The sequence below is a fragment of the Urocampus carinirostris genome, chromosome 2 (assembly GCF_059441175.1).
Source record: "Urocampus carinirostris isolate Australia breed hairy pipefish chromosome 2, RoL_Ucar_1.0, whole genome shotgun sequence".
NCBI lineage: Eukaryota > Metazoa > Chordata > Actinopteri > Syngnathiformes > Syngnathidae > Urocampus > Urocampus carinirostris.
This window is the reverse complement of record NC_142350.1, coordinates 54,821,506-54,841,817: the sequence shown is the minus strand read 5'-3', so window position 1 is coordinate 54,841,817 and position 20,312 is coordinate 54,821,506. Positions and strand designations below refer to the sequence as shown.

Below are 20,312 nucleotides of genomic sequence, written 5' to 3'. Positions count from 1 at the left end.
GAGGAGACAGGCGGGATCGATACCGGACACAGGACACAAGAGCAGGATACCGGACAGCGTCAAAACACAAGTCTTGCGAGTGCAGAGGTTCGTTGACGGACTGACAAAGAGTGAATGAGAGCAGCTGGCGCCAACGGGCGGGGCGAAGTGAGGGCAATGGGAAACCGTGACACAATAGTGCAATGAAAAGTGCAATAACATATAGCAGCAACAAAAATACCCAAAATAAGTCACAAGGTATATATTTTTCTTGCAAAAAAACCCGGTTGCAAGAAATGTTTTCAAAGTTTTGTGCCTTCGATTAGGGTGGAGATGGCCCTGGGGAAGTCACTGTCTCTGAGCCTGTTTGTCCTCCTTTTGAAGGAGCTGTAGTTCCTACCAGAGGGCAAGATTTAGTAGCCGGGGTGAAGAGAGTCCTTCATAATGTTGATGGTTCTGCTGCGGTATCAATGGGCAGAGAGCTGCCAAGGATCTTCTGGCATGCGTTGATTGCTCTATATGTTTTTCCAGTATGCTGCTGTGATTCCAGTCTACCACACGGTGATGCTATATGCCAGAAAGAGGTGTGGGCTGATTCTGATCTTATGTCTGAACAATTAGGCGCATTATAATACAGGTTAGGATGAGGTGTGTAATTTACATTAAATCCAAATACAAAATGAAATCAGTTCACTTATACTCTCTAGTCTGATATACTTTTTGGAAAATTGAAGAATCCTTTCCAATGAAAAGCGTATTTATATTGTCTCTATTGGTAATCTGTACACGCTGCATTTTTACCGTAGAGATAGAACATTCCGAAACAATCCATGTATTTAAATTTGTGTTTTTGTGATAGAGCAAGATGACTATCATTCAGTTTTCTGGTGAAAACAGATTCTTATTACATACACCTGTTTATCAGCATGGTAGTACCTTCGGACTGTCTCATCCTAGTCAAGTAATCAGAAATCAGATACGATCACATGTTGCTGACTCAATATATATATCGGACATTGACTCCTGATCAAGATCCAAATTAATTAATTTTTACAAGGTTTTTAATCCCTCACCACTACCTTTCCTGGGTTATGAGAGCCTTTATTTTAATCGCTACTTGCTGCTGGAATAATTATTACTTGTACGTTTAGGTCAGGGGTCGGGAACCTTTTTGACTCAAAGCAACTCGTGAAAGAAAAATATATTAATTTTATTTTGTTTCCATCAGTTGATCATGAGTGCCCATCTCTACAACTTCTCCATTTTGAAAGCTAACAATCATGTCCGCATTTCTGATAGTTGAGAGACGATGGGCCACAATAATGGTGGTACGACCCGATCTAACCTGCGAAAGGAAATGAAATTGAATCGATTGATATCAACGTTGTGAAAACATTGTATGAAACAATATTAGACATGGCACTCCCAATCAAACATGTAAGAAAGTTTGATCACATTACCCCGATTTTTGCTGACCTGTATTGGCTCCCTGTTAGCTTAAGATGTGATTTTAAGGGTCTGTTGGTCGTATACAAAATCATGCATGGACTTGCTCCCTCATATCTTTAAGATTTAATTTCCCCCCTATGTTCCTGTCCGGGGCCTTCGCTCTGAAAATGCTGGTCTACAAGTGATCCCAAGAGCCAAGAAAAGATCTGCAGGTTCGAGAGCGTTCTCCATTCGGGCCCCGGTGCTGTGGAATGCTCTTCCCCCTGAAATTCGATCTGCAACCTCAGTGGAATTGTTTGAATCTAGGCTTAAAACACACTTCTATTCTATAACTTATGAAAATCTATATTTTATGTTGACAATATCTTTGTATTATTTGCCCTCGTGTAGGTTTTAGATAAGAGGATGGTGTCATAATAGTCTGTGGTTTGCAATAATCTGTGGTCTGTGCAGCCCTTTGACTTTCTGTGATTAAGGGCGTCACAAATAAACAAGACTTGACTTTAAAGTCAGAAAAAAGATTAAAAAAAACTGTCAGGATAAATAAGCAAAAATATTTACAACATGGTTCATAGAGCCGGGCCCAAGTTTTGATGAAAGTGCAATGTTTATGAATGAAAAACAAGAGTGGATTGTAACAATATTTCAGAACCCAAACAAATGGAGGACCCAGACCCGTACCATTTTCACACAAGCTTTATTTTACAGGAATGGGGCAGTCATGCGCGTGAACACAAACGCCAGAAATGCGGCGATTGCTAGGCGGAAGAACTTAGACAGAGAAGTCAGAGGCAGACAAGATCTAGGCCGGCCAGAACAGATGGGATCGATACAGGACTCACCGGTAGATACCGGACAGGAGGAAACGGACGAGATAGATATCGGATACTGGAGATGGGAGCAAGATACCGGACAGAACGAGAAAGGTGGGATCGATATTGGATACTGATGACTGGAGCAAGATACCAGGCAGGAGGTGACAGACGCGATCGATATCGGATACTGGAGATGGGGTGCAAGATAACAGACAGGACGAGACAGGCGGGATTGATATCGGATACTGGAGACTGGAGCAAGATACCGGGCAGGAGGAGACAGGCGGGATCGATACCGGACACAGGACACAAGAGCAGGATACCGGACAGCGTCAAAACACAAGTCTTGCGAGTGCAGAGGTTCGTTGACGGACTGACAAAGAGTGAATGAGAGCAGCTGGCGCCAACGGGCGGGGCGAAGTGAGGGCAATGGGAAACCGTGACACAATAGTGCAATGAAAAGTGCAATAACATATAGCAGCAACAAAAATACCCAAAATAAGTCACAAGGTATATATTTTTCTTGCAAAAAAACCCGGTTGCAAGAAATGTTTTCAAAGTTTTGTGCCTTCGATTAGGGTGGAGATGGCCCTGGGGAAGTCACTGTCTCTGAGCCTGTTTGTCCTCCTTTTGAAGGAGCTGTAGTTCCTACCAGAGGGCAAGATTTAGTAGCCGGGGTGAAGAGAGTCCTTCATAATGTTGATGGTTCTGCTGCGGTATCAATGGGCAGAGAGCTGCCAAGGATCTTCTGGCATGCGTTGATTGCTCTATATGTTTTTCCAGTATGCTGCTGTGATTCCAGTCTACCACACGGTGATGCTATATGCCAGAAAGAGGTGTGGGCTGATTCTGATCTTATGTCTGAACAATTAGGCGCATTATAATACAGGTTAGGATGAGGTGTGTAATTTACATTAAATCCAAATACAAAATGAAATCAGTTCACTTATACTCTCTAGTCTGATATACTTTTTGGAAAATTGAAGAATCCTTTCCAATGAAAAGCGTATTTATATTGTCTCTATTGGTAATCTGTACACGCTGCATTTTTACCGTAGAGATAGAACATTCCGAAACAATCCATGTATTTAAATTTGTGTTTTTGTGATAGAGCAAGATGACTATCATTCAGTTTTCTGGTGAAAACAGATTCTTCTTACATACACCTGTTTATCAGCATGGTAGTACCTTCGGACTGTCTCATCCTAGTCAAGTAATCAGAAATCAGATACGATCACATGTTGCTGACTCAATATATATATCGGACATTGACTCCTGATCAAGATCCAAATTAATTAATTTTTACAAGGTTTTTAATCCCTCACCACTACCTTTCCTGGGTTATGAGAGCCTTTATTTTAATCGCTACTTGCTGCTGGAATAATTATTACTTGTACGTTTAGGTCAGGGGTCGGGAACCTTTTTGACTCAAAGCAACTCGTGAAAGAAAAATATATTAATTTTATTTTGGGAAAGAGCCACACCATATATTATGAGACAAATTTACTAAATTGCTAAACCCGTGCCCCAGACAAAAGCTTAGTCTTCAGCACATTAATTTTTCATGATTTGATAAAAATTATGAAAAGAGAATAATGCCAGAGCCCGTGTCCCAAAATCATCAAACATACCACTTTAAACTCTTTCTTGCAATTACTCAAGATCGGTTAAACTCATTTTGACCCTTTTTTTTCATACATATTGGTTTCAAAACCAGATGCAAGCAGTTACTTTGTAGAAAACGTCACAACATTCTGCAAACAGGGAGCCTGATGTGCTTACCTTTGGCGCAGACGGCGTAGGGCGAGAGATGGGAGGGAGTGCTTGCACTTTTTGCATAGCTCCACCCATCCCTCCCACTCACCCAATCAAATAACTTTAAGTTCTCTTCCGGTGTTTTTGCGTATTTACAGTTTGTTCTGTGGATTCATCATAAGGTATCCGAACACTGAACACGGATTATATAGTGAGCTTTTATATAAAGGATTCTTTAGCGTTGTACAGCCAAGACGAGTTTTTTTTTTTTTTTGGGTGTGACACCTTGAGTGTAAATCTTAGTGAAAAACGTGCCCTATATATTCTGCAAAGTATTGCTTCACAATTCAGCTTAGGTTTGGGTTTGCGTGTATCCGAACAGGATTAATGGGTCACGTTCTGAACGAGATGGGGAAAGTTTGTATGCAATTAACTTTGTCTCTGAGCCACAGGTACTCAAAGAAAGAGCCATATATGACTCGCGAGCCATAGGTTTCCGACTCCTGGTTTAGGTGCTCTGCTTAAGACTTAAAGGTGTTGTTTAAAACTTGAAATTTTGCTACACTCTGCTGGCTTAAAGTCACAATCCCAGTGTCATTCCTCAATTACTAATAAACTCTTTTTTTCACTTTTTTTTCAGAGACGAGCATGAGATCACTCTCATTACGTGATTCCACACTCTATAGGGCAGAGCTGCTTTTGTAACCTAGGATATTTAATAAAAAGCAAGGGCTCAGGTGAGGGCCTTTAGATCGGTTTGGACTTTCCTATTTGAAGGCTCTATCCCAGTTCAAAATTTATCAATGTCTTCTCTCCTATTTTGAGTGTACTGAAGTTATCACTGGCTCGATAATTCTTTATTTTTATCAGAAGTATCAAATTGGGACTTAGTATATATGTTGTTTCTATAAAAAAGGGTTAAGATTTCAAAAACCTGATTGGTGCAGCCTTAGTATTTCTTAGTTCTTCAAGAGCTTTGGTTTTAGCTCCGCCTCAGTTCAGTAACTCAAACCTTGTCAAGTGCGTCCTGGACAACCGTTTCACTCTCAGCATCAAGAGCAGATGTCGCCTCGTCCAGTAAAAGGATTTTCGGGTTACGGACTAGTGCCCGGGCAATTGCGATTCTTTGCTTCTGCCCTCCACTCATGTGAGTTCCCCGGGCCCCGACCAGCGTCTCGAACTTCTGCTCAACAACAACGATCGTGAGTCTTGAATTGCTTAAGCCTTCGTGAGAAGTCAAAGGAATGCAGTCCTACGTCAGGAAGGTTCATGATGAAGTCATAAGCGTTGGCTTCCTTGGTCGCTTGCTCTATCTCTTGCTCCGTCACGTCGATCCTGCCGTATCTAATGTTCTCAGCGATAGTGGTGGCAAAAAGGACGGGCTCTTGACTCACTACACCAATCAGCTCTCGTAGGTAGCGGACATTGAGAGAGCGGATGTCATGATCGTCAACTGATATCTAAAAATAAGAAGAGAACGAAGGTATTCGGCAAATGTTCTTGATTGTTGTAATACATCTGATTTGTATGTGTCAAAGGTTTTTGGAAGGTCTACACACAGATCCCTCCTGAGGATCATAGAATCTCTGCAACAGCTGTAAAGTGGTGCTTTTGCCACAGCCACTGCTCCCCACCAAGGCAATGGTCTGTCCACTCTTGACACTCAAGGATATGTTATTCAAAACCTGTTATGATAATGGAAAAGTTGATCATTTTGAAGGGGGTTTCATTTCTTAGATTAGGTTGAATATTGTCATTGACTTACTTTGACTTTGGGCCTGGAGGGGTAGCTAAAGTGAATGTTCTTGAACTCTATATTTCCATTGACCATTGAGTCAGGCTTGTAACCACTTTCCGATAAGCTGTCAATCGTCGGTATCTGTGGAATGAAAACGTTTTAGCTCTGTGTTGGTATGATTTTAGTTTGAGTGAATAAGAGTAAGCCCCGTAGAACCCATCATGTAGGAGCGTAACATTTCTGGTTTTGATTTTTTTTTAGATACAGTCATATTCTAAAATACTCTCCTTCAGGTTAAACAAGGTTGCACCTTTTCCCTACACCATTATGTTGAGCCTGTCAATGGTCTTTGATTTTGGAGTTTTTCCTTGCCATCATTCAGTTTTTAGATAAGGGGATGTTGTAAATGTAGTCTGTGCAGTCCTTTGAGGCTTTTTGTGATTAAGGGCTATACAAATATATACAGTATGAATTAACTTGACTATGTGACTGTCTTATCACTGTCGGTCAGATCTTGTCCGCCAAAACTCACGACTGTAACGACTTGGACAACAAATAATATTTCTTCTTTGCTCCCTCATATCTATCAGATATAGTTTCCCCCATGTTCCGGTCCGGAGCCTTCGCTCTGAAAACTCTGGTCTACTAGTGATCCGAAGACCCAAGAAGAGATCCGCAGGTTCAAGAGCGTTCTCCATTCGGGCCCCAGTGCTTTGGAATGCTCTTCCCTCTGAGATTCGATCTGCAACCTCAGTGGAAATGTTTAAATCTAAGCTTAAAATACACTTCTATTCTATTACATATGAATAACCTATATTTTATGTTGATAATATGTGTATTCTTTGCCCTCATGTAGGTTTTAGATCAGGGGATGTGTCATAATAGTCTGTAGTTTGCAATAGTCTTTGATCTGTGCAGCCCTTTGAGACTTTATGGGATTAAGGGCTATACAAATAAACATGACTTGACTTGACTTTGAAGTCAATCAATATGGAGAGAGTAGATTGTGATTTAGAGCTATACAAATAAACATGACTTGACTTGTCTTAAATTAACGTTTCCTTACCCTGTCAATGATGCTGTACACTTGAAATGCAGCTGCCCGGGCAATAACTAAGGACTCTGCATTTGGTGAAGTCTGTCCCAAAGAGAATGCTCCAAGAAGCAAACAGAATAAAACCTTAAAACAAAAACAGTAATAGATCAAACATGTCGAACATGTCATACTGGAAGAATAAATGCAATTTTCACATTAGAAAATTGAAACAATGGACATATTTTTGAAAGAACAGTCGTGAAACACACATTTTCTTGTCGGTTTTATCACTTGCAATACGTGTGTTCTAAGACTGAACACTTGTTTGAAAGAAGCATACATTTATAATGTTATTTACTTGATTGGCCAAATACAATAGTGTAAACGTTAATGGTTTATTTTTCAAAGTGAAGAGTTTAAACCACCAGCAACATCAACACATGAGATCATAGAGTTTTACTGTACCTGCATTTTATGACTAAAAGTTGAGTGTTGAATCATCACAAAAATGAGTCTCACAACACAGAAAATAGAAATCTGTGTATCCATTTATGGCTAGAAAACTGAAATTTGGAGAATTTCTAATCCGCAAAGAATTTACCAGGGGTCACAAATACTTTTGAAGCTTACAGCTACTTTTTTTGTTACCAATTAGCAAAAGGGCCAGCTTTTTGATAGACATTTCTAAAATAACTACTAACACTGTTTCACTATGTTGTTACTAGGCTATTATGATCATATGTAGGGTTTAAAACAGGAGTAGGCGGGCTGATTGGGTGAAAAAAATTAGCAGAGGGGCCAGACCAAGAGGAAAAAAAAAAATTAATTGAATTGTTTGTATTTGCAGAGAGAAAGAATCAAATCCAATACTGTACCTCGTCAATGCATAAGGAAAAAAAAGAACGTAGGCCTAACAAATGCAGACACATGTTATAATCTATTATATATCCATTTATAGATGGACCATCTCATTTAACTGGTTTTGAAGTAAAATAACATATGACTACCTCGTTCCGAAGTATTTTTTGGCATGAAAATTTATATATATCTTGATAAATACAGAATAAAAAAATAGCTAGAACAAAAAAATTGAGCCAATGTAGATCTGATCACAATACACATTAATGCTTCATGAAAATATATATTTTTTATGGGGGCACATGAAGGGACACTGGGGACATGGGTGGCACCAAAACACAATGTGTATGAGGTCCTCGGGCCGTAGTTTTCCCACCCCTAACCTAAAACATCTGCCAACATACAGTGGCTTTCGAAACAATTTGGCCCCCTTGAACTTTGTGACCTTTTGCCACATTTCAGACTTCAAACATCAAGATATAAAACTGTAATTTCTTGTGAACCATCAACAATAAGTGGGACACAATCATGAAGTGGAACACACTTTATTGGATATTTTAAACTTTTTTTTAACAGATAAAGAAACGAAAAAGTGGGTGTGCAAAATTATTCAGCCCCTTTACTTTCAGTGCAGCAAACTCTGTCCAGAAGTTCAGCGAGGATCTCTGAATGATTCAATGTTGATCTCAATGACTAATGATGATAATGATGGAATCCACCTGTGTGGAATCAAGGCTCTGTATAAATGCACCTGCACTGTGATGGTCTCAGAGGTCTGTTAAAAGTGCAGAGAGCATCATGAAGAACGAGGAACACACCAGGCAGGTCCGAGATACTGTGGTTGAGAAGTCTAAAGCTGGATTTGGATACAAAAAGATTTCCCAAGCTTTAAACCTCCCAAGGAGCAATGTGCAAACATTAATATTGAAATGGAAGGAGTATCATACCACTACAAATCTACCAAGATCGGGTCCTCCCCCAAAAATCGAACTTTTTGGCAACAATGCAAGACGTTATGTTTGCCGTAAAATCAGCACAGCTCATCACCCTCAAACACAATCCCCACAGTCAAACATGGTGTGGGCAGCATCATGGTTTGGTCCTGCTTTTTTCAGCAGGGACAGGGATAATGGTTAAAATCAATGGAAAGATGGATTGAGCCAAATACAGGACCATTCTGGGAGAAAACCTGATAGAGTCCGCAAAAGACCTGAGACTGTGACGGAGATTTGTCTTCCAAAAAGACAATGATCCAAAACATAAAGCAAAAGCTACAATGGAATGGTTCACCAAAAACACACCAAGGTGTTAGAATGGCCAAGTTAAAGTCCAGACCTCAATCCAATTGAGAATCTGTGGAAAGAACTGAAAACTGCTGTTCACAAATGCTTTCAATCCAACCTCACTGAGCTCGAGCCATTTTGCAAGGAAGAATGGGCAAAAGTTTCTCGATGTGCAAAACTGATAGAGACATACCCCAAGCGACTTGCAGCTGTAATTGCAGCAAAAGTTGGCGCTACAAAGCATCAACTCAATGGGGCTGAATCATTTTGCACACACACTTTTTTTATTATTAAAAAAGTTTAAAATATCCAATAAGGTGTGTTCCACTTCACTATTGTGTCCCACTTATTGTTGATTCTTCACAATTTTTAATGACCCTTAACTGGTGAGCAATTTTCAAAACAGGTTCACTGGCGACTCTGGGTGTTCTCTGGGGTCTACCTGATGCCCGCGGGCAACACTTTGGAGATTTCTGAATTATACATGATTAGGCGATTTTCAAAATACAGTAGTCGGCTGTTAATTTGAAAAACAACAATTGTTGAATAAACAATGAATTGTGTTTAAACTCAAATAGAGAAAAAAGCAGGATGCATCAAGACATGTGCCACTGGAAAAAACTGGACATTTAAGTTTTAGAAATCTGGAGGATTGCCTTACTGAGATTCAAAGATGGATGTCAAATAATTTTTTACGCCTTAACCCAGAAAAAACTGAAATGTTGATTATTGGTCCAGCTCACTGTCGTCATTTGTTTTCAAACATTACCCTGAACCTAGACAAATGTAATATCACCCATAGTGACTCGGTCAAAAATCTAGGTGTTATATTTGATCCTAATCTGTCGTTTCAGTTACATGTGAAAAATATTACTAGAATAGCTTTCTACCACCTCCGTAATATTGCGAAGATTCGTTCAATGCTGTCCCAATCAGATGCAGAGATTTTAATTCATGCGTTTATTACTTCTCGGCTTGATTACTGTAATGTATTGCTTTCTGGTCTCCCGATGTCTAGCATTAAAAGTTTGCAGCTGGTTCAGAATGCGGCAGCTAGACTTTTGACTAAGACTAAAAAGTTTGAGCATATTACACCTGTATTGGCCAACTTGCACTGGCTCCCAGTCCACTTAAGATGTGACTTTAAGGTTCTCTTATTAACATATAAATGTTTGCATGGGCTTGCACCCTCTTATCTCTCTGATTTGATTTCCCCCTATGTTCCTGCACGGAGTCTGCGCTCGGAAAATGCCGGTCTACTTGTGATTCCGAGAGCCAAGAAGTCTGCGGGCTCGAGAGCGTTCTCCATCCGGGCCCCGGTGCTGTGGAATGCCCTGCCTCTGGAGATAAGATCTGCAACCTCAACGGAAGTTTTTAAATTGAGGCTTAAGACACACTTCTATTCCAAAGCATATGATTGATGCCCACCTCGTATTCTGTTTTGTCCTGTCTTTTTCTGAGGCCTGCCTGGCTGATACGAAGGAGAAGGATGATTTGGGATGGGTCAGCGGACCGGGGTCTGACCTGCAGCATGTCAACCCCTGCATTTACCAGCTGGCGTCGTCGTTGATGTCATGCTCTTTCCGGACATTTTCAACATCTTACCTAGTGTTTACTATTCTGTGTACAGTAATGCTAATTGTAATTCACCCTGTTCAATCCTGGAAGGGGGATTACCACATGTGAGGTCCTTTCTCAAGGTTTCTCTTTTCTCCTCACACTGAGGTTTTTGAGTTTTTCCTTGCCCGCATGCTGGTTTGCTAGTTTAAGATCAGGTAATTGTGTAATTTTGTAACTGTAATCCTGTGCAGTCCTTTGAGACATTTTTGTGATTAAGGGCTATATAAATAAATTTGACTTGACTTGACTTGACTTAAAAATCCTTAATGTTCCTGTAAAATTTGCCTATAATTTCAATCCACATACTCCAAGTATGTACAATTGAATGCTGTTCTTGAACCGTTCAAAGACTATGGATGGTTTGGTCTCTTTTGAAATGTAACACACTAAAGTTTTGTCCCAAACTGAAATAATCACTGCAAATGCTACCAACATTGAGTAATCTGAATTGGAACACAGAACTAGAAAGTTTTTATCCTCGTTTGTTTTGTCCTTTTTTTGCAATCAAATGCCTGCAGATGACCGCAGCATTGGGAATCTTAGCTGGAAAACAGCTTGAAGCCCTAGCTGGTATCTTGTCAAATTTGATCACAATCCTTGACAATTTTCGAATGTTAGGTCTAGGTGTTTCCACAAGTGGCCATTTGGAGAAGAGCAGTTTAAAGCTTTAAAACATCTGCTACTGAGTATTTTACTCAGGCCTATTTTTTCAGACATTTGAAAGAGTTGTAAATGTCAATCAATGATATTGTACACTTGTGTGTACAGTGGGACCTCGCTACTTCGCACTTCGACGTTCGCGGCTTCAGAGCTTCGCGGTCTGTAATAGTTGAAAAAAAAAAATTATATATATATATATATATATATATATATATATATATATATATATATATATATATATATATAGGGGCAGCACGGCGGCGCTTTATTTTACATGAATGGGGCAGTCATGCACGGGAACACAAACGCCAGTGATTCGACGATCGTTGGGCGGAAGTAGTGAGACAGAGAAGTCAGGCACGGAAAAACAGGAAGCCAGAGGCAGACGAGATCGAAACCGGACAGGACAGACGGGATCGATATCAGATACATGCGCAAGACACCGGACAGGACGGGACAGACGGGATTGATACCCGATACTGGAGCCATCAGCAAGATACCTGACAGGACGGGACAGAAGAGATCGATCCCGGATACTGGATACACGAGCAAGATACCAGACAGGACGGGATCGATACTGGAGACTGGAGCAAGATACCGGACAAGGCAGGACAGACGGAATCAATACCGGATACACGAGCAAGATACCGTACAGGACGGGACAGACAGGATCGATACCGGATACTGGAGCAAGATACCGGGCAGGACGAGACAGACGGGATCATTATTATGGGCAGAAAAAAACAAAAAACAAAAAAAATCATAATAAAATGAGATGTGATCCCTTTTAAACACAATTGGGACGGCGTTGATTGACTAAGAAGAAAGAAGGGCAGTGCATATCGATAGGGAATGTGATTGACCGCCAATTTTTCTTCTTCCTAGCATATTTTTGCCAAGTCAAAATCCTGCGGCAGCAAGACCTGCTTTTTGGTCTTGACCCACTAGTTGAGAAACACTGCTTTAGTTAAGTAGAAAAAAAATACATTGAAGCAACGTCTACTCACTTTCAGTACATTTCCAATGGTGTATCCTTCATCATTACTCAAAATGAGTGTACTCCCATACCAGAAAGCCAAAGCATAACACAGGTACACCGTCATGAAGGTGAAGCTCCTTATTGCGTTTGAAGTCAATATCTTCTTTAGTACCATTGCCTTCGTGTCTTCCAAGCACTTACGATATCTGCACATTGACCAAAGAATACGCACGGGTTCGAAAAAAACCCACACTTTATTTCTTAGAGGTATTCCCAAATTCTTAAAGATGCAAAATGTGAGGAAATAGTACAATGGTACCTCTACATACGAATGTGTCATGTCTGGCGCGGATGCCATGGCGCCCAGCTGGTTCCAGCCTGGTGGCGCCAGATTCTGGTGCGATTGCCTCGGGGACCAGTTGGCCCCGCCCATGAACACCGGCTGAGACGTATCTGACTGATTGCTTCTTAGAGTACTTAAACGCGTTCCTTCTAACTGTGCTTTGCTGGAACTTTTGTTATACTTGTTAAGCGTTGTTAAACTTAGGGTAAACCTTCTGTGCGATTTCTGCAAGTTCTGTTCAATTCTGAGAATTACCAATTCTGTAAATCTGCCCGCATTTGATCCTGTTTTGTTTTTGGTCTGATCCGTTTTGGAGAACTTTTCTCTTGTTTGGATTTCTAATCCACTCCGCGACCATCGATCCCCGGATCGAGTGTGCGCACCCTCCTTTGCTTTCTCCAATAAATTGTGTGAGTAACTCTACGCAAATGAGTTCTTACTTTCTGCTCCCTGCTCCGGTACGTGACAGAATGTCTTTGCATATGGAAGTTTCAGGTTATGACAAAACAGTCACAATCCCCCCAGGGACAGGGTAAGCAAAGTTCCGATTTTTCCTAGCAAAAATTAACAGTATGCAACTGCTGCTCAGACAATCGCTGTCTGGCCTCACGTGTTTTATGATTGAAAGTCGCCATTTTGAAAGCGTTGTGTTCCTTCAATGACGTCGCAGCTCTGGAGAAAACAACCCATTGAGACTCATTTTTTTGAGTGCCCTGGCCCATGGAATATTTTGCAACATTGTGAGAAGGGACACTACAAGTTCTGTGCCTCGTTGAAAAAAAAAATCGGATTGGGAATACCTGTAAGACTCTTAGGACGGACTTCATCATCAACAATTGTAGCATTTGTGACTTGTGAGTGATTAACAGGGCATACACAAACAAGACCTGCACAAACCTCACAAATTCCTTTTTCTGACCACTGAAGGCAAACACAGTCCTGATAGAAGAAAGCACTTCCTCTGCCACTGCACCTGCGTTAGCGTAAGCCGCCTGTTCTCTTTCAGTGAACGATGTCAGCACCTGTGATCACATACCAATACAATCTCTGCAAAAAGGGGCTTTTTTAGGCATATATAAAGCATTGAGACATCATAGTTTTACCTTAGTTAAAAGTGCAGCAGAAAAGCCCAGCAAGGGACAGGTGGCCGCAATGACCAGTGCAAATTTCCACCCTATGCTTAAAGCTATGGCGAAGGCGACGATAAAGGTGGTACAAGTCTGTATCAGCATTCCGAACCTGTATCCGATGCCATCTTGGATCTTATACACACCTCTGTCCATGCAAAAGGAAATGAGTGTCAGGCAGGCAAGACACTATTTTACTAAATTTTGTGCAGGCTTGGGGAGTAACCGAATACATGGAGCGGCGAAAATGATGTTGGCAAGCTGTTTGGATTTATTTTCATTTAGTTTCTGTCGCATTTTATGTTAGTTTTGCCGGAGATCAAAGAGATCAAAGCCAGGAGAGAAAGCTTACCACGTGTTGTGAGTCATCATTTTGTTCATATTTAGTTTCTTTTGTCTTTTATTAGCATATTTGGTATTGGAGTAACCCAAAAGTAATTGAAAGTAATCAAGTTAAAGTTACCTTACCCAACCCTGTATTTTATATATATGTGTGTGTGTGTGTGTGTGTGTGTGTGTGTGTGTGTGTGTGTGTGTGTGTGTGTGTGTGTGTGCATCAAGGTTGCAGTAGGAATTGGATTATTCCTTTGATCTTGACTATGGACTCATGGACTTTGAGAAACCAGCAATATCCACAGGTTTGGGATTTCTTTAATTGTAAAGCATCGAAATTGTGTTTTCTTTGCTTATTTGATCTTCAAGTCAATGATTTGTATTGTCATTCAAAATGTGAAGTGTAAGACTTTAAATTACAACGTGAAACAGATTAAGGTTGAGTCTAAAACCCAATCAGTCGCAAAAATATAAATTTTGCAATACATAGTTGAAATTACAGTATATAGCCGGACATCAAATTAAAATAGAAATAAATCAGGGTTAGTAAGCTAATCAAGCTTAGGATAACTCATATAACACCTTGAACCAAACAAGTGTTCTTTTATAATGATTTACGTTAAATTTTGTCTATGGTCTCGTTTATTGTTCATTAAATGGCCGGTTTTTATTCAAATTAATTTGGACTCTGGTGTTTACCGCTCATCAAACGTAGAAGGAGTCCAGTCGCTTTTCTTTCCTCTGCCTAACAGCATAGATGCTACAATTTATTGACTTGGATCAGATCGATACTCAAATTCCCAGTCTTTAGAAACACACTATCGGTATCCTTGCAATATGACAGCGTTTCATTTGGTTACTCACTCAATAAGTTGAGTGTTGAGCGTTGCTGTCTGGTTGACATCAAACCAGCCGATGTCCTGTCCCAAGATACTGTGAAAATATTTCTGGCGGATACGTCTGACCTGTCGTCCAGCAGATATTGTTAAACACGCTGTAAACACGTAGCCGGCTATGATGGCTAAAGACCCAATGATGGCATAGTAGACGGTAACCCTTGAATGGAAAATAACACCTAACATCACATATGAATTAAAAATCTACGCTCATATACGGCACCCAGCCTTACCTGGATATGTCTTCGCGAAATGTGATGTTTGGCATTATGCCTGTGAAATCTTGGAATAAAAAAGATTAAGTCTAATACTCCTTCGGAAGTTCAGATAGCTAGGATAAATTCTGGGCCACAAAGCCGCCGGTGTAGATTTTAGGAAGAGACTCAACTTTGTGTTTTTACAAGCCACACCCAATTTTAAGCAGCAGGTTTAAACTGTCATGAAAATAAACTCCTTTATGTCTAAAAATCAGCGGGGAAATGTCTAGTACAGGAAAGTAACACATTGTGCCACGATTCAGACACTCGCTTGCGGACTGTGTCTGCAGCTGTCAATCGTAATCCACTACTGCAGCAGTCATTTTAATTAAATTGGAATTAACTTTGAAGACTGTACAATACATAGAAGCGTATCATCTTTAGCTATATTTTCATATTGTTGTGATAAATATAAGAGCGCCTCACATCAACAAGTACAACGTGGCACCTGGGCGAGCTGTCAAAATAGCTCGTAGCAGGATATTGATCAAACGATGAAAAACAACTTAAAGAGCAGTTTTGTAACGTCTCGGAAAAGTATAAAAAGTTGGCTTCAGAAGTCATTCGTACACTATTGCGAGAATATAGCACTTGTATGTCACGGTTGCCATGGCGCCCAATTGCCCCCGCCCGTGTGGCGCCAGCTGCGGCTCATTAACAGATTGGCTTTCCGTCTTTTTAAGCTCAGTGGGCTCTCTCTTATTTTGTCAGTCTGTCAACAAACCTCTGCCCCGCAAGACGTGGGTTCTGTGTCCGTCCTGTTTTTCTGTTGGTATTTCCAGTCCGGTATTGTTGCCCTTTATTTTCGTCCTGTTTAATATTGAATTCCAGTTTCATTCCCGTCTATTTTTGTCCTGTTTATTATTCTCTACAGTTTTCGTTCCCGTCATATTTGTCCTGTTTATTTTTCGATATCCTGTTTTATTATCAATCCTGTCTGTCGGTCCTGTCCTGTATCGAACCCATCTGTCTGATATCAACTCGGGCAATTGGAATCGATCTCGTCGGTCTCTGGCTTCCTGTCTTTTCACGCCAGACCGCTGCCTAACATGCATGAGTCCCCATTTCCCGTGAAATAAAAGGCTTGTGTGAGAACGTCACGCGTTTGGTCCGTGATCCTTTTCTGGTTCCTGACATTGTATACAACACAACGGTTTCCAGAATATATTCTAGCTATAAAAACAAACCCAAGAAGCAGTTCATCTCCAGTCTTTGATTCTCTCAACATCCTCATCGACCGAAATTTAAGGAACACATCCTTCAACAACATATACGCAAGAGTGCAACAAAAAAATTCTCAAAACATAACTCAATGCACCTTACCGACTAATATTCAAAAGCCCGTATAATCACAACAGCCTGTACACACACTGATCTTAAGCTCTCCCATCCCCGGCGCACATGACAAAGTGTTAAGTATTAACTAGTGTCGGCTGATTTAATATTTTGGTGTAGCAGCAGGTGACGACTAATCATCAGTAGGGCTTCACCTAACGATTAGTTTAGTCATGGATGAATGGTTGATTAGGTTCGGGAAAAATAGAGAAAAGTGCAAAAAACAGAATATTTTACCATATAACAAAAACAAAAATCAAATGTTTGTGAAATCTCTCAACAATAGACAAATACGAATACAAATGTATGCTATTATACCGCAAACATGTAAGATACCTTTTTTATGAAATGAAAAAATGGGCGACATCAGAGAAAAAAGGAAGTACAGTGGAACCTCGGTTCTCGACCATAATCCGTTCCAGAACCCTGTTCGAAAACCGATTTGTTCAATCACCGAAATCGTTTTCCCCATTAAAAGTAATGTAAAATCGTTTTAATCCATTCCAACACCCTGAATGTTTACCATGAACGTAAACATGAAGCTAACCCAGGCTAATCGTACGTTCGCGTTAGCGTAATCTTCTGTACGAAAGATTACGCTAACATGAACGTGTAAAAATAAAAAAAGGATTATGAATAGGATTTCTTACCTTTGTGGTGGACGGTGGGGAGAGAAAAATCATCAAAAGTTTTTCAACCTCTTCAAAAACTTGCGGCAGTTGCTTGCTTATAGCGCTAACTTCCTTAGCCGCATCACTCGATTCCACAGCCTCCTTATTCTTTACTATCGTACTGATAGTAGATTTAGCCATGCTGTATTCACTAGCAAGATCGGAAATTCGTACACCTCTTTCATATTTAGCTATTATGTCTTTCTTAAAGGCAATAGTTGGACGAACAATTTGTTTTTTTTCACCTGTCCTGCTTGCACCGACCTTCTTCGGAGGCATAATTAGGGGCTAAAACACCCGTACGCCGCTCAGCATCGCACCCTAGCGCACCGGCGTTCGAACTCCGATTTTTAGACCGAACAGCGAAGCAAGAATTTCTCAAAATTTTTGGTCGAACACCGATTTGTCCGAACTGAGAGGCGTTCGAAAACCGAGGTTCCACTGTATGTGGTTGGATGAAGAGGGCCTGTGCCTCAAAATAAGGTCTCGAGGCGCCCTCTGCCAGACCACAATTTTACTACAAGTTCGTCGCCAAATCAAGAGGACGTTGCTCGAGTAATGTGATCTGAGTCGCCCTCCGCTGGATCAAAGTTTTACTACAACCAAGTCTTTTAGCAGCCCAACTACACGACGATGTCACAGCGAAATTCAATGGACTCTAATAAATTGTGTGACACAATCGATGATGACATTTGCTGTCCACTCTTAAAACATTCAATCCCAGACATTTTTCTCAAATGAGAAGTACGGGTGCCAACCAATATTTGCTATTTTGACTTGGGCCTACTGAAAATTTTATCAAAAGAAAGTTTGAACCCTCACCTGTCAATGGAAAAAAGGATGTTTCTAGCTTTTATCATGGACAACAGTTAAACATTTGTGAAGATTTTAAAAAACTGCATTTTTTGTGAATGAATGCATTTCAAGCAGAACTTTCATTTTACCTCCAATATCTAAACAATGCACACATATTGTCAACTGCTGGATAGAAGAAGCAATGCGATAGAAGAAGTGGGGGCTTCTCGTTATGTGGACAAATATCTGATCAAAACCATTTCTGCCATCTAGCATCTAGAGGTTATATATTTGTCAAGAACCAGAACAGGATCAGAACCCAATCGCGTTCCGTTCTCACACAAGCCTTTATTTTACGGGAAATGGGAAGTCATGCATGTTAGGCAGCCGGTCTGGCGTGGAAAGACAGGAAGCCAAAGACCGACGAGATCGATTCCAACTGCCCGAGTTGATACTGGACGGATGGGGTCGATACCGGACAGTACGGGACAGACAAGATAGCTAACGAATCAGGATATTGAAAATAAACAGGAGAAACTAGACAGGAACAAAAACTGGAGGAAATAACAAACAGGACAAAAATAGACAGAAACAAAACTGGAACCCGAAATTAAACAAGACAAAAATAAACGGGAACAATACCGGACTGGAAATACCAACAGGAAAACAGGACCGAGTCAGAACCCACGTCTTGTGCGGCAGAAGTTCGTTTGACGGGCGGACAAAGGAAGCAAGAGAGCGCTGACCTTAATATAGACAGAAAGCCAATCTCTCAATAAGCAGCAGCTGGCGCCTCACGGGCGGGGCCAATTGAGCACCATGGCAACGTGACACACACGGGCGCGGCCAATTGGGCGCCCTAGCAACCATGACAATATCATATTGAAACCATTTCAAGAGACTGAAATGTATTGATCAGAAGCCCCTAATCCTTTAAAGTGGTTTTAAAAAAAATATTTTTATGTTTTGGCACTAAGGGACAATGCTTCTGAAAAAGTATGGCGCTGAATGAGTTAATAATTAATTTTAATCAATCTTATCGATTAGTTGTTGCAGCCCTAGTTAACAGGTACATTTTTCCCATTGGGCTGAGAACTGCCATGTCATATTTGTCCGTTATCAGTCCGATAATTCTCATCCTGATAACTATCGTGTACCCGTCCTTTTTAGTAACTAAGGGAGCTACGTCAGCAAACAGCAGAGAAGGTCCCTTCTCAAGGTTTCTTCATTTTCCTCATGCTGAGGTTTTTGAGTTTTTCCTTATCCTCATGTAGGTTTTAGATCAGGGGATGGCGTCATAATAGTCTGTGGAATGCAATAGTCTGCGAAGCCCTTTAAAACTCCTTGTTATCAAGGCCTATACAAATAAACATGACTTGACTTGACTTGACTTAACTAGTGTCGGCATGTGTAACGATTTTTTTTAGGTAGTAGCAGCAATACTTGGTCTCCCCTTTTATCATTTTGTCATGTGTGCAAGGGATGGGTGGGCTTAAGATCAGTCGCATGGCTGAGCATGTGTACAGGCTGTTGTCATTGTACGAGCTTCTGAATTTTTTGTACATTGAGTATTTTGGGGGGAATATTTTTGTCGCATCCCTGTGTAAATGTTAAAGGTAATGGAATTCATATTGCCTGACGCGCTGGTGTTTTAATTGCGGCACAATGTGTTGCTATGACAACCCTGCGATTGATTATCCCCCTCTCTCTCTGTAAGTTGCAGTGTTTAAAAGGGAGAAAAAGGTTAGCGGCTCGTAGTCCAGAATTTACGGTATTTGTTACTGCGCACATACTCACTGTCACGGGTGTTGGTTTTCACTATCTTGGCGTACGCCACAAACTTTTCCACTACGTCCCCGAACACAACAACCACGATGGGGAGCAGAATCCCGTAAAACATCGCCATCACGGTCCCGCAGATGATCATCGCAATATCGACGCCGTTGGCAAACCTGAACTGCGTTTATGTCGGAAGGAAAATAAAGGAAATACTGTTTGTAAGCTGCGAATGGAAATCCAGCGACAGATTGAAGACGTACCAATCCAAAAAAGCCAACTTTGGGATTCTTCGGCTTTTTGACTTTCTTCTTTTCATTTTTAAGATCACTGGGTCAAAAATGAAAACAGGTCTTTGTTGAAAGGGAATAAAAAATATAAGCCAGTTAAGAGTATTACCTTGTATGATTATCCCCTGTTCTCTTTTGCAAAGTTTCTTTTTCATCCATTTGTAGATTTTGTCAGAGGAAGACAAAAGTCCCAAAATATTTTCCTGGTGACCCTATCTAGAAATCAAGCCAGGCCATTTAGGAGGTAGAGCGTTTCCTGATAAAGAGCAAATTGAAATGTACCTGAGTTCTTCTATTCTTTTGTCGTTCCAAACCAT

General features: G+C 40.7%; 1 protein-coding gene across 1 annotated transcript in view; it reads right to left on the bottom strand.

Annotated features, from left to right (window-relative positions):
* Nucleotides 1–20,312, bottom strand: part of LOC148372554 (ATP-dependent translocase ABCB1-like) — a 29,979-nt gene extending 9,667 nt beyond the window's left edge. Inside the window, exons 1-13 of the mRNA XM_088327719.1 lie at nt 20,278–20,312; nt 19,969–20,035; nt 19,727–19,886; nt 15,105–15,144; nt 14,840–15,031; nt 13,619–13,790; nt 13,413–13,537; nt 12,201–12,378; nt 6,803–6,916; nt 5,764–5,877; nt 5,558–5,683; nt 5,255–5,458; nt 5,011–5,184 (exon numbers count right to left, since the gene is read on the bottom strand). Coding sequence (XP_088183845.1) covers nt 5,011–5,184; nt 5,255–5,458; nt 5,558–5,683; nt 5,764–5,877; nt 6,803–6,916; nt 12,201–12,378; nt 13,413–13,537; nt 13,619–13,790; nt 14,840–15,031; nt 15,105–15,144; nt 19,727–19,886; nt 19,969–20,035; nt 20,278–20,312 — 1,701 coding nt within the window. The remainder of the gene's footprint in view (nt 1–5,010; nt 5,185–5,254; nt 5,459–5,557; nt 5,684–5,763; nt 5,878–6,802; nt 6,917–12,200; nt 12,379–13,412; nt 13,538–13,618; nt 13,791–14,839; nt 15,032–15,104; nt 15,145–19,726; nt 19,887–19,968; nt 20,036–20,277) is intronic.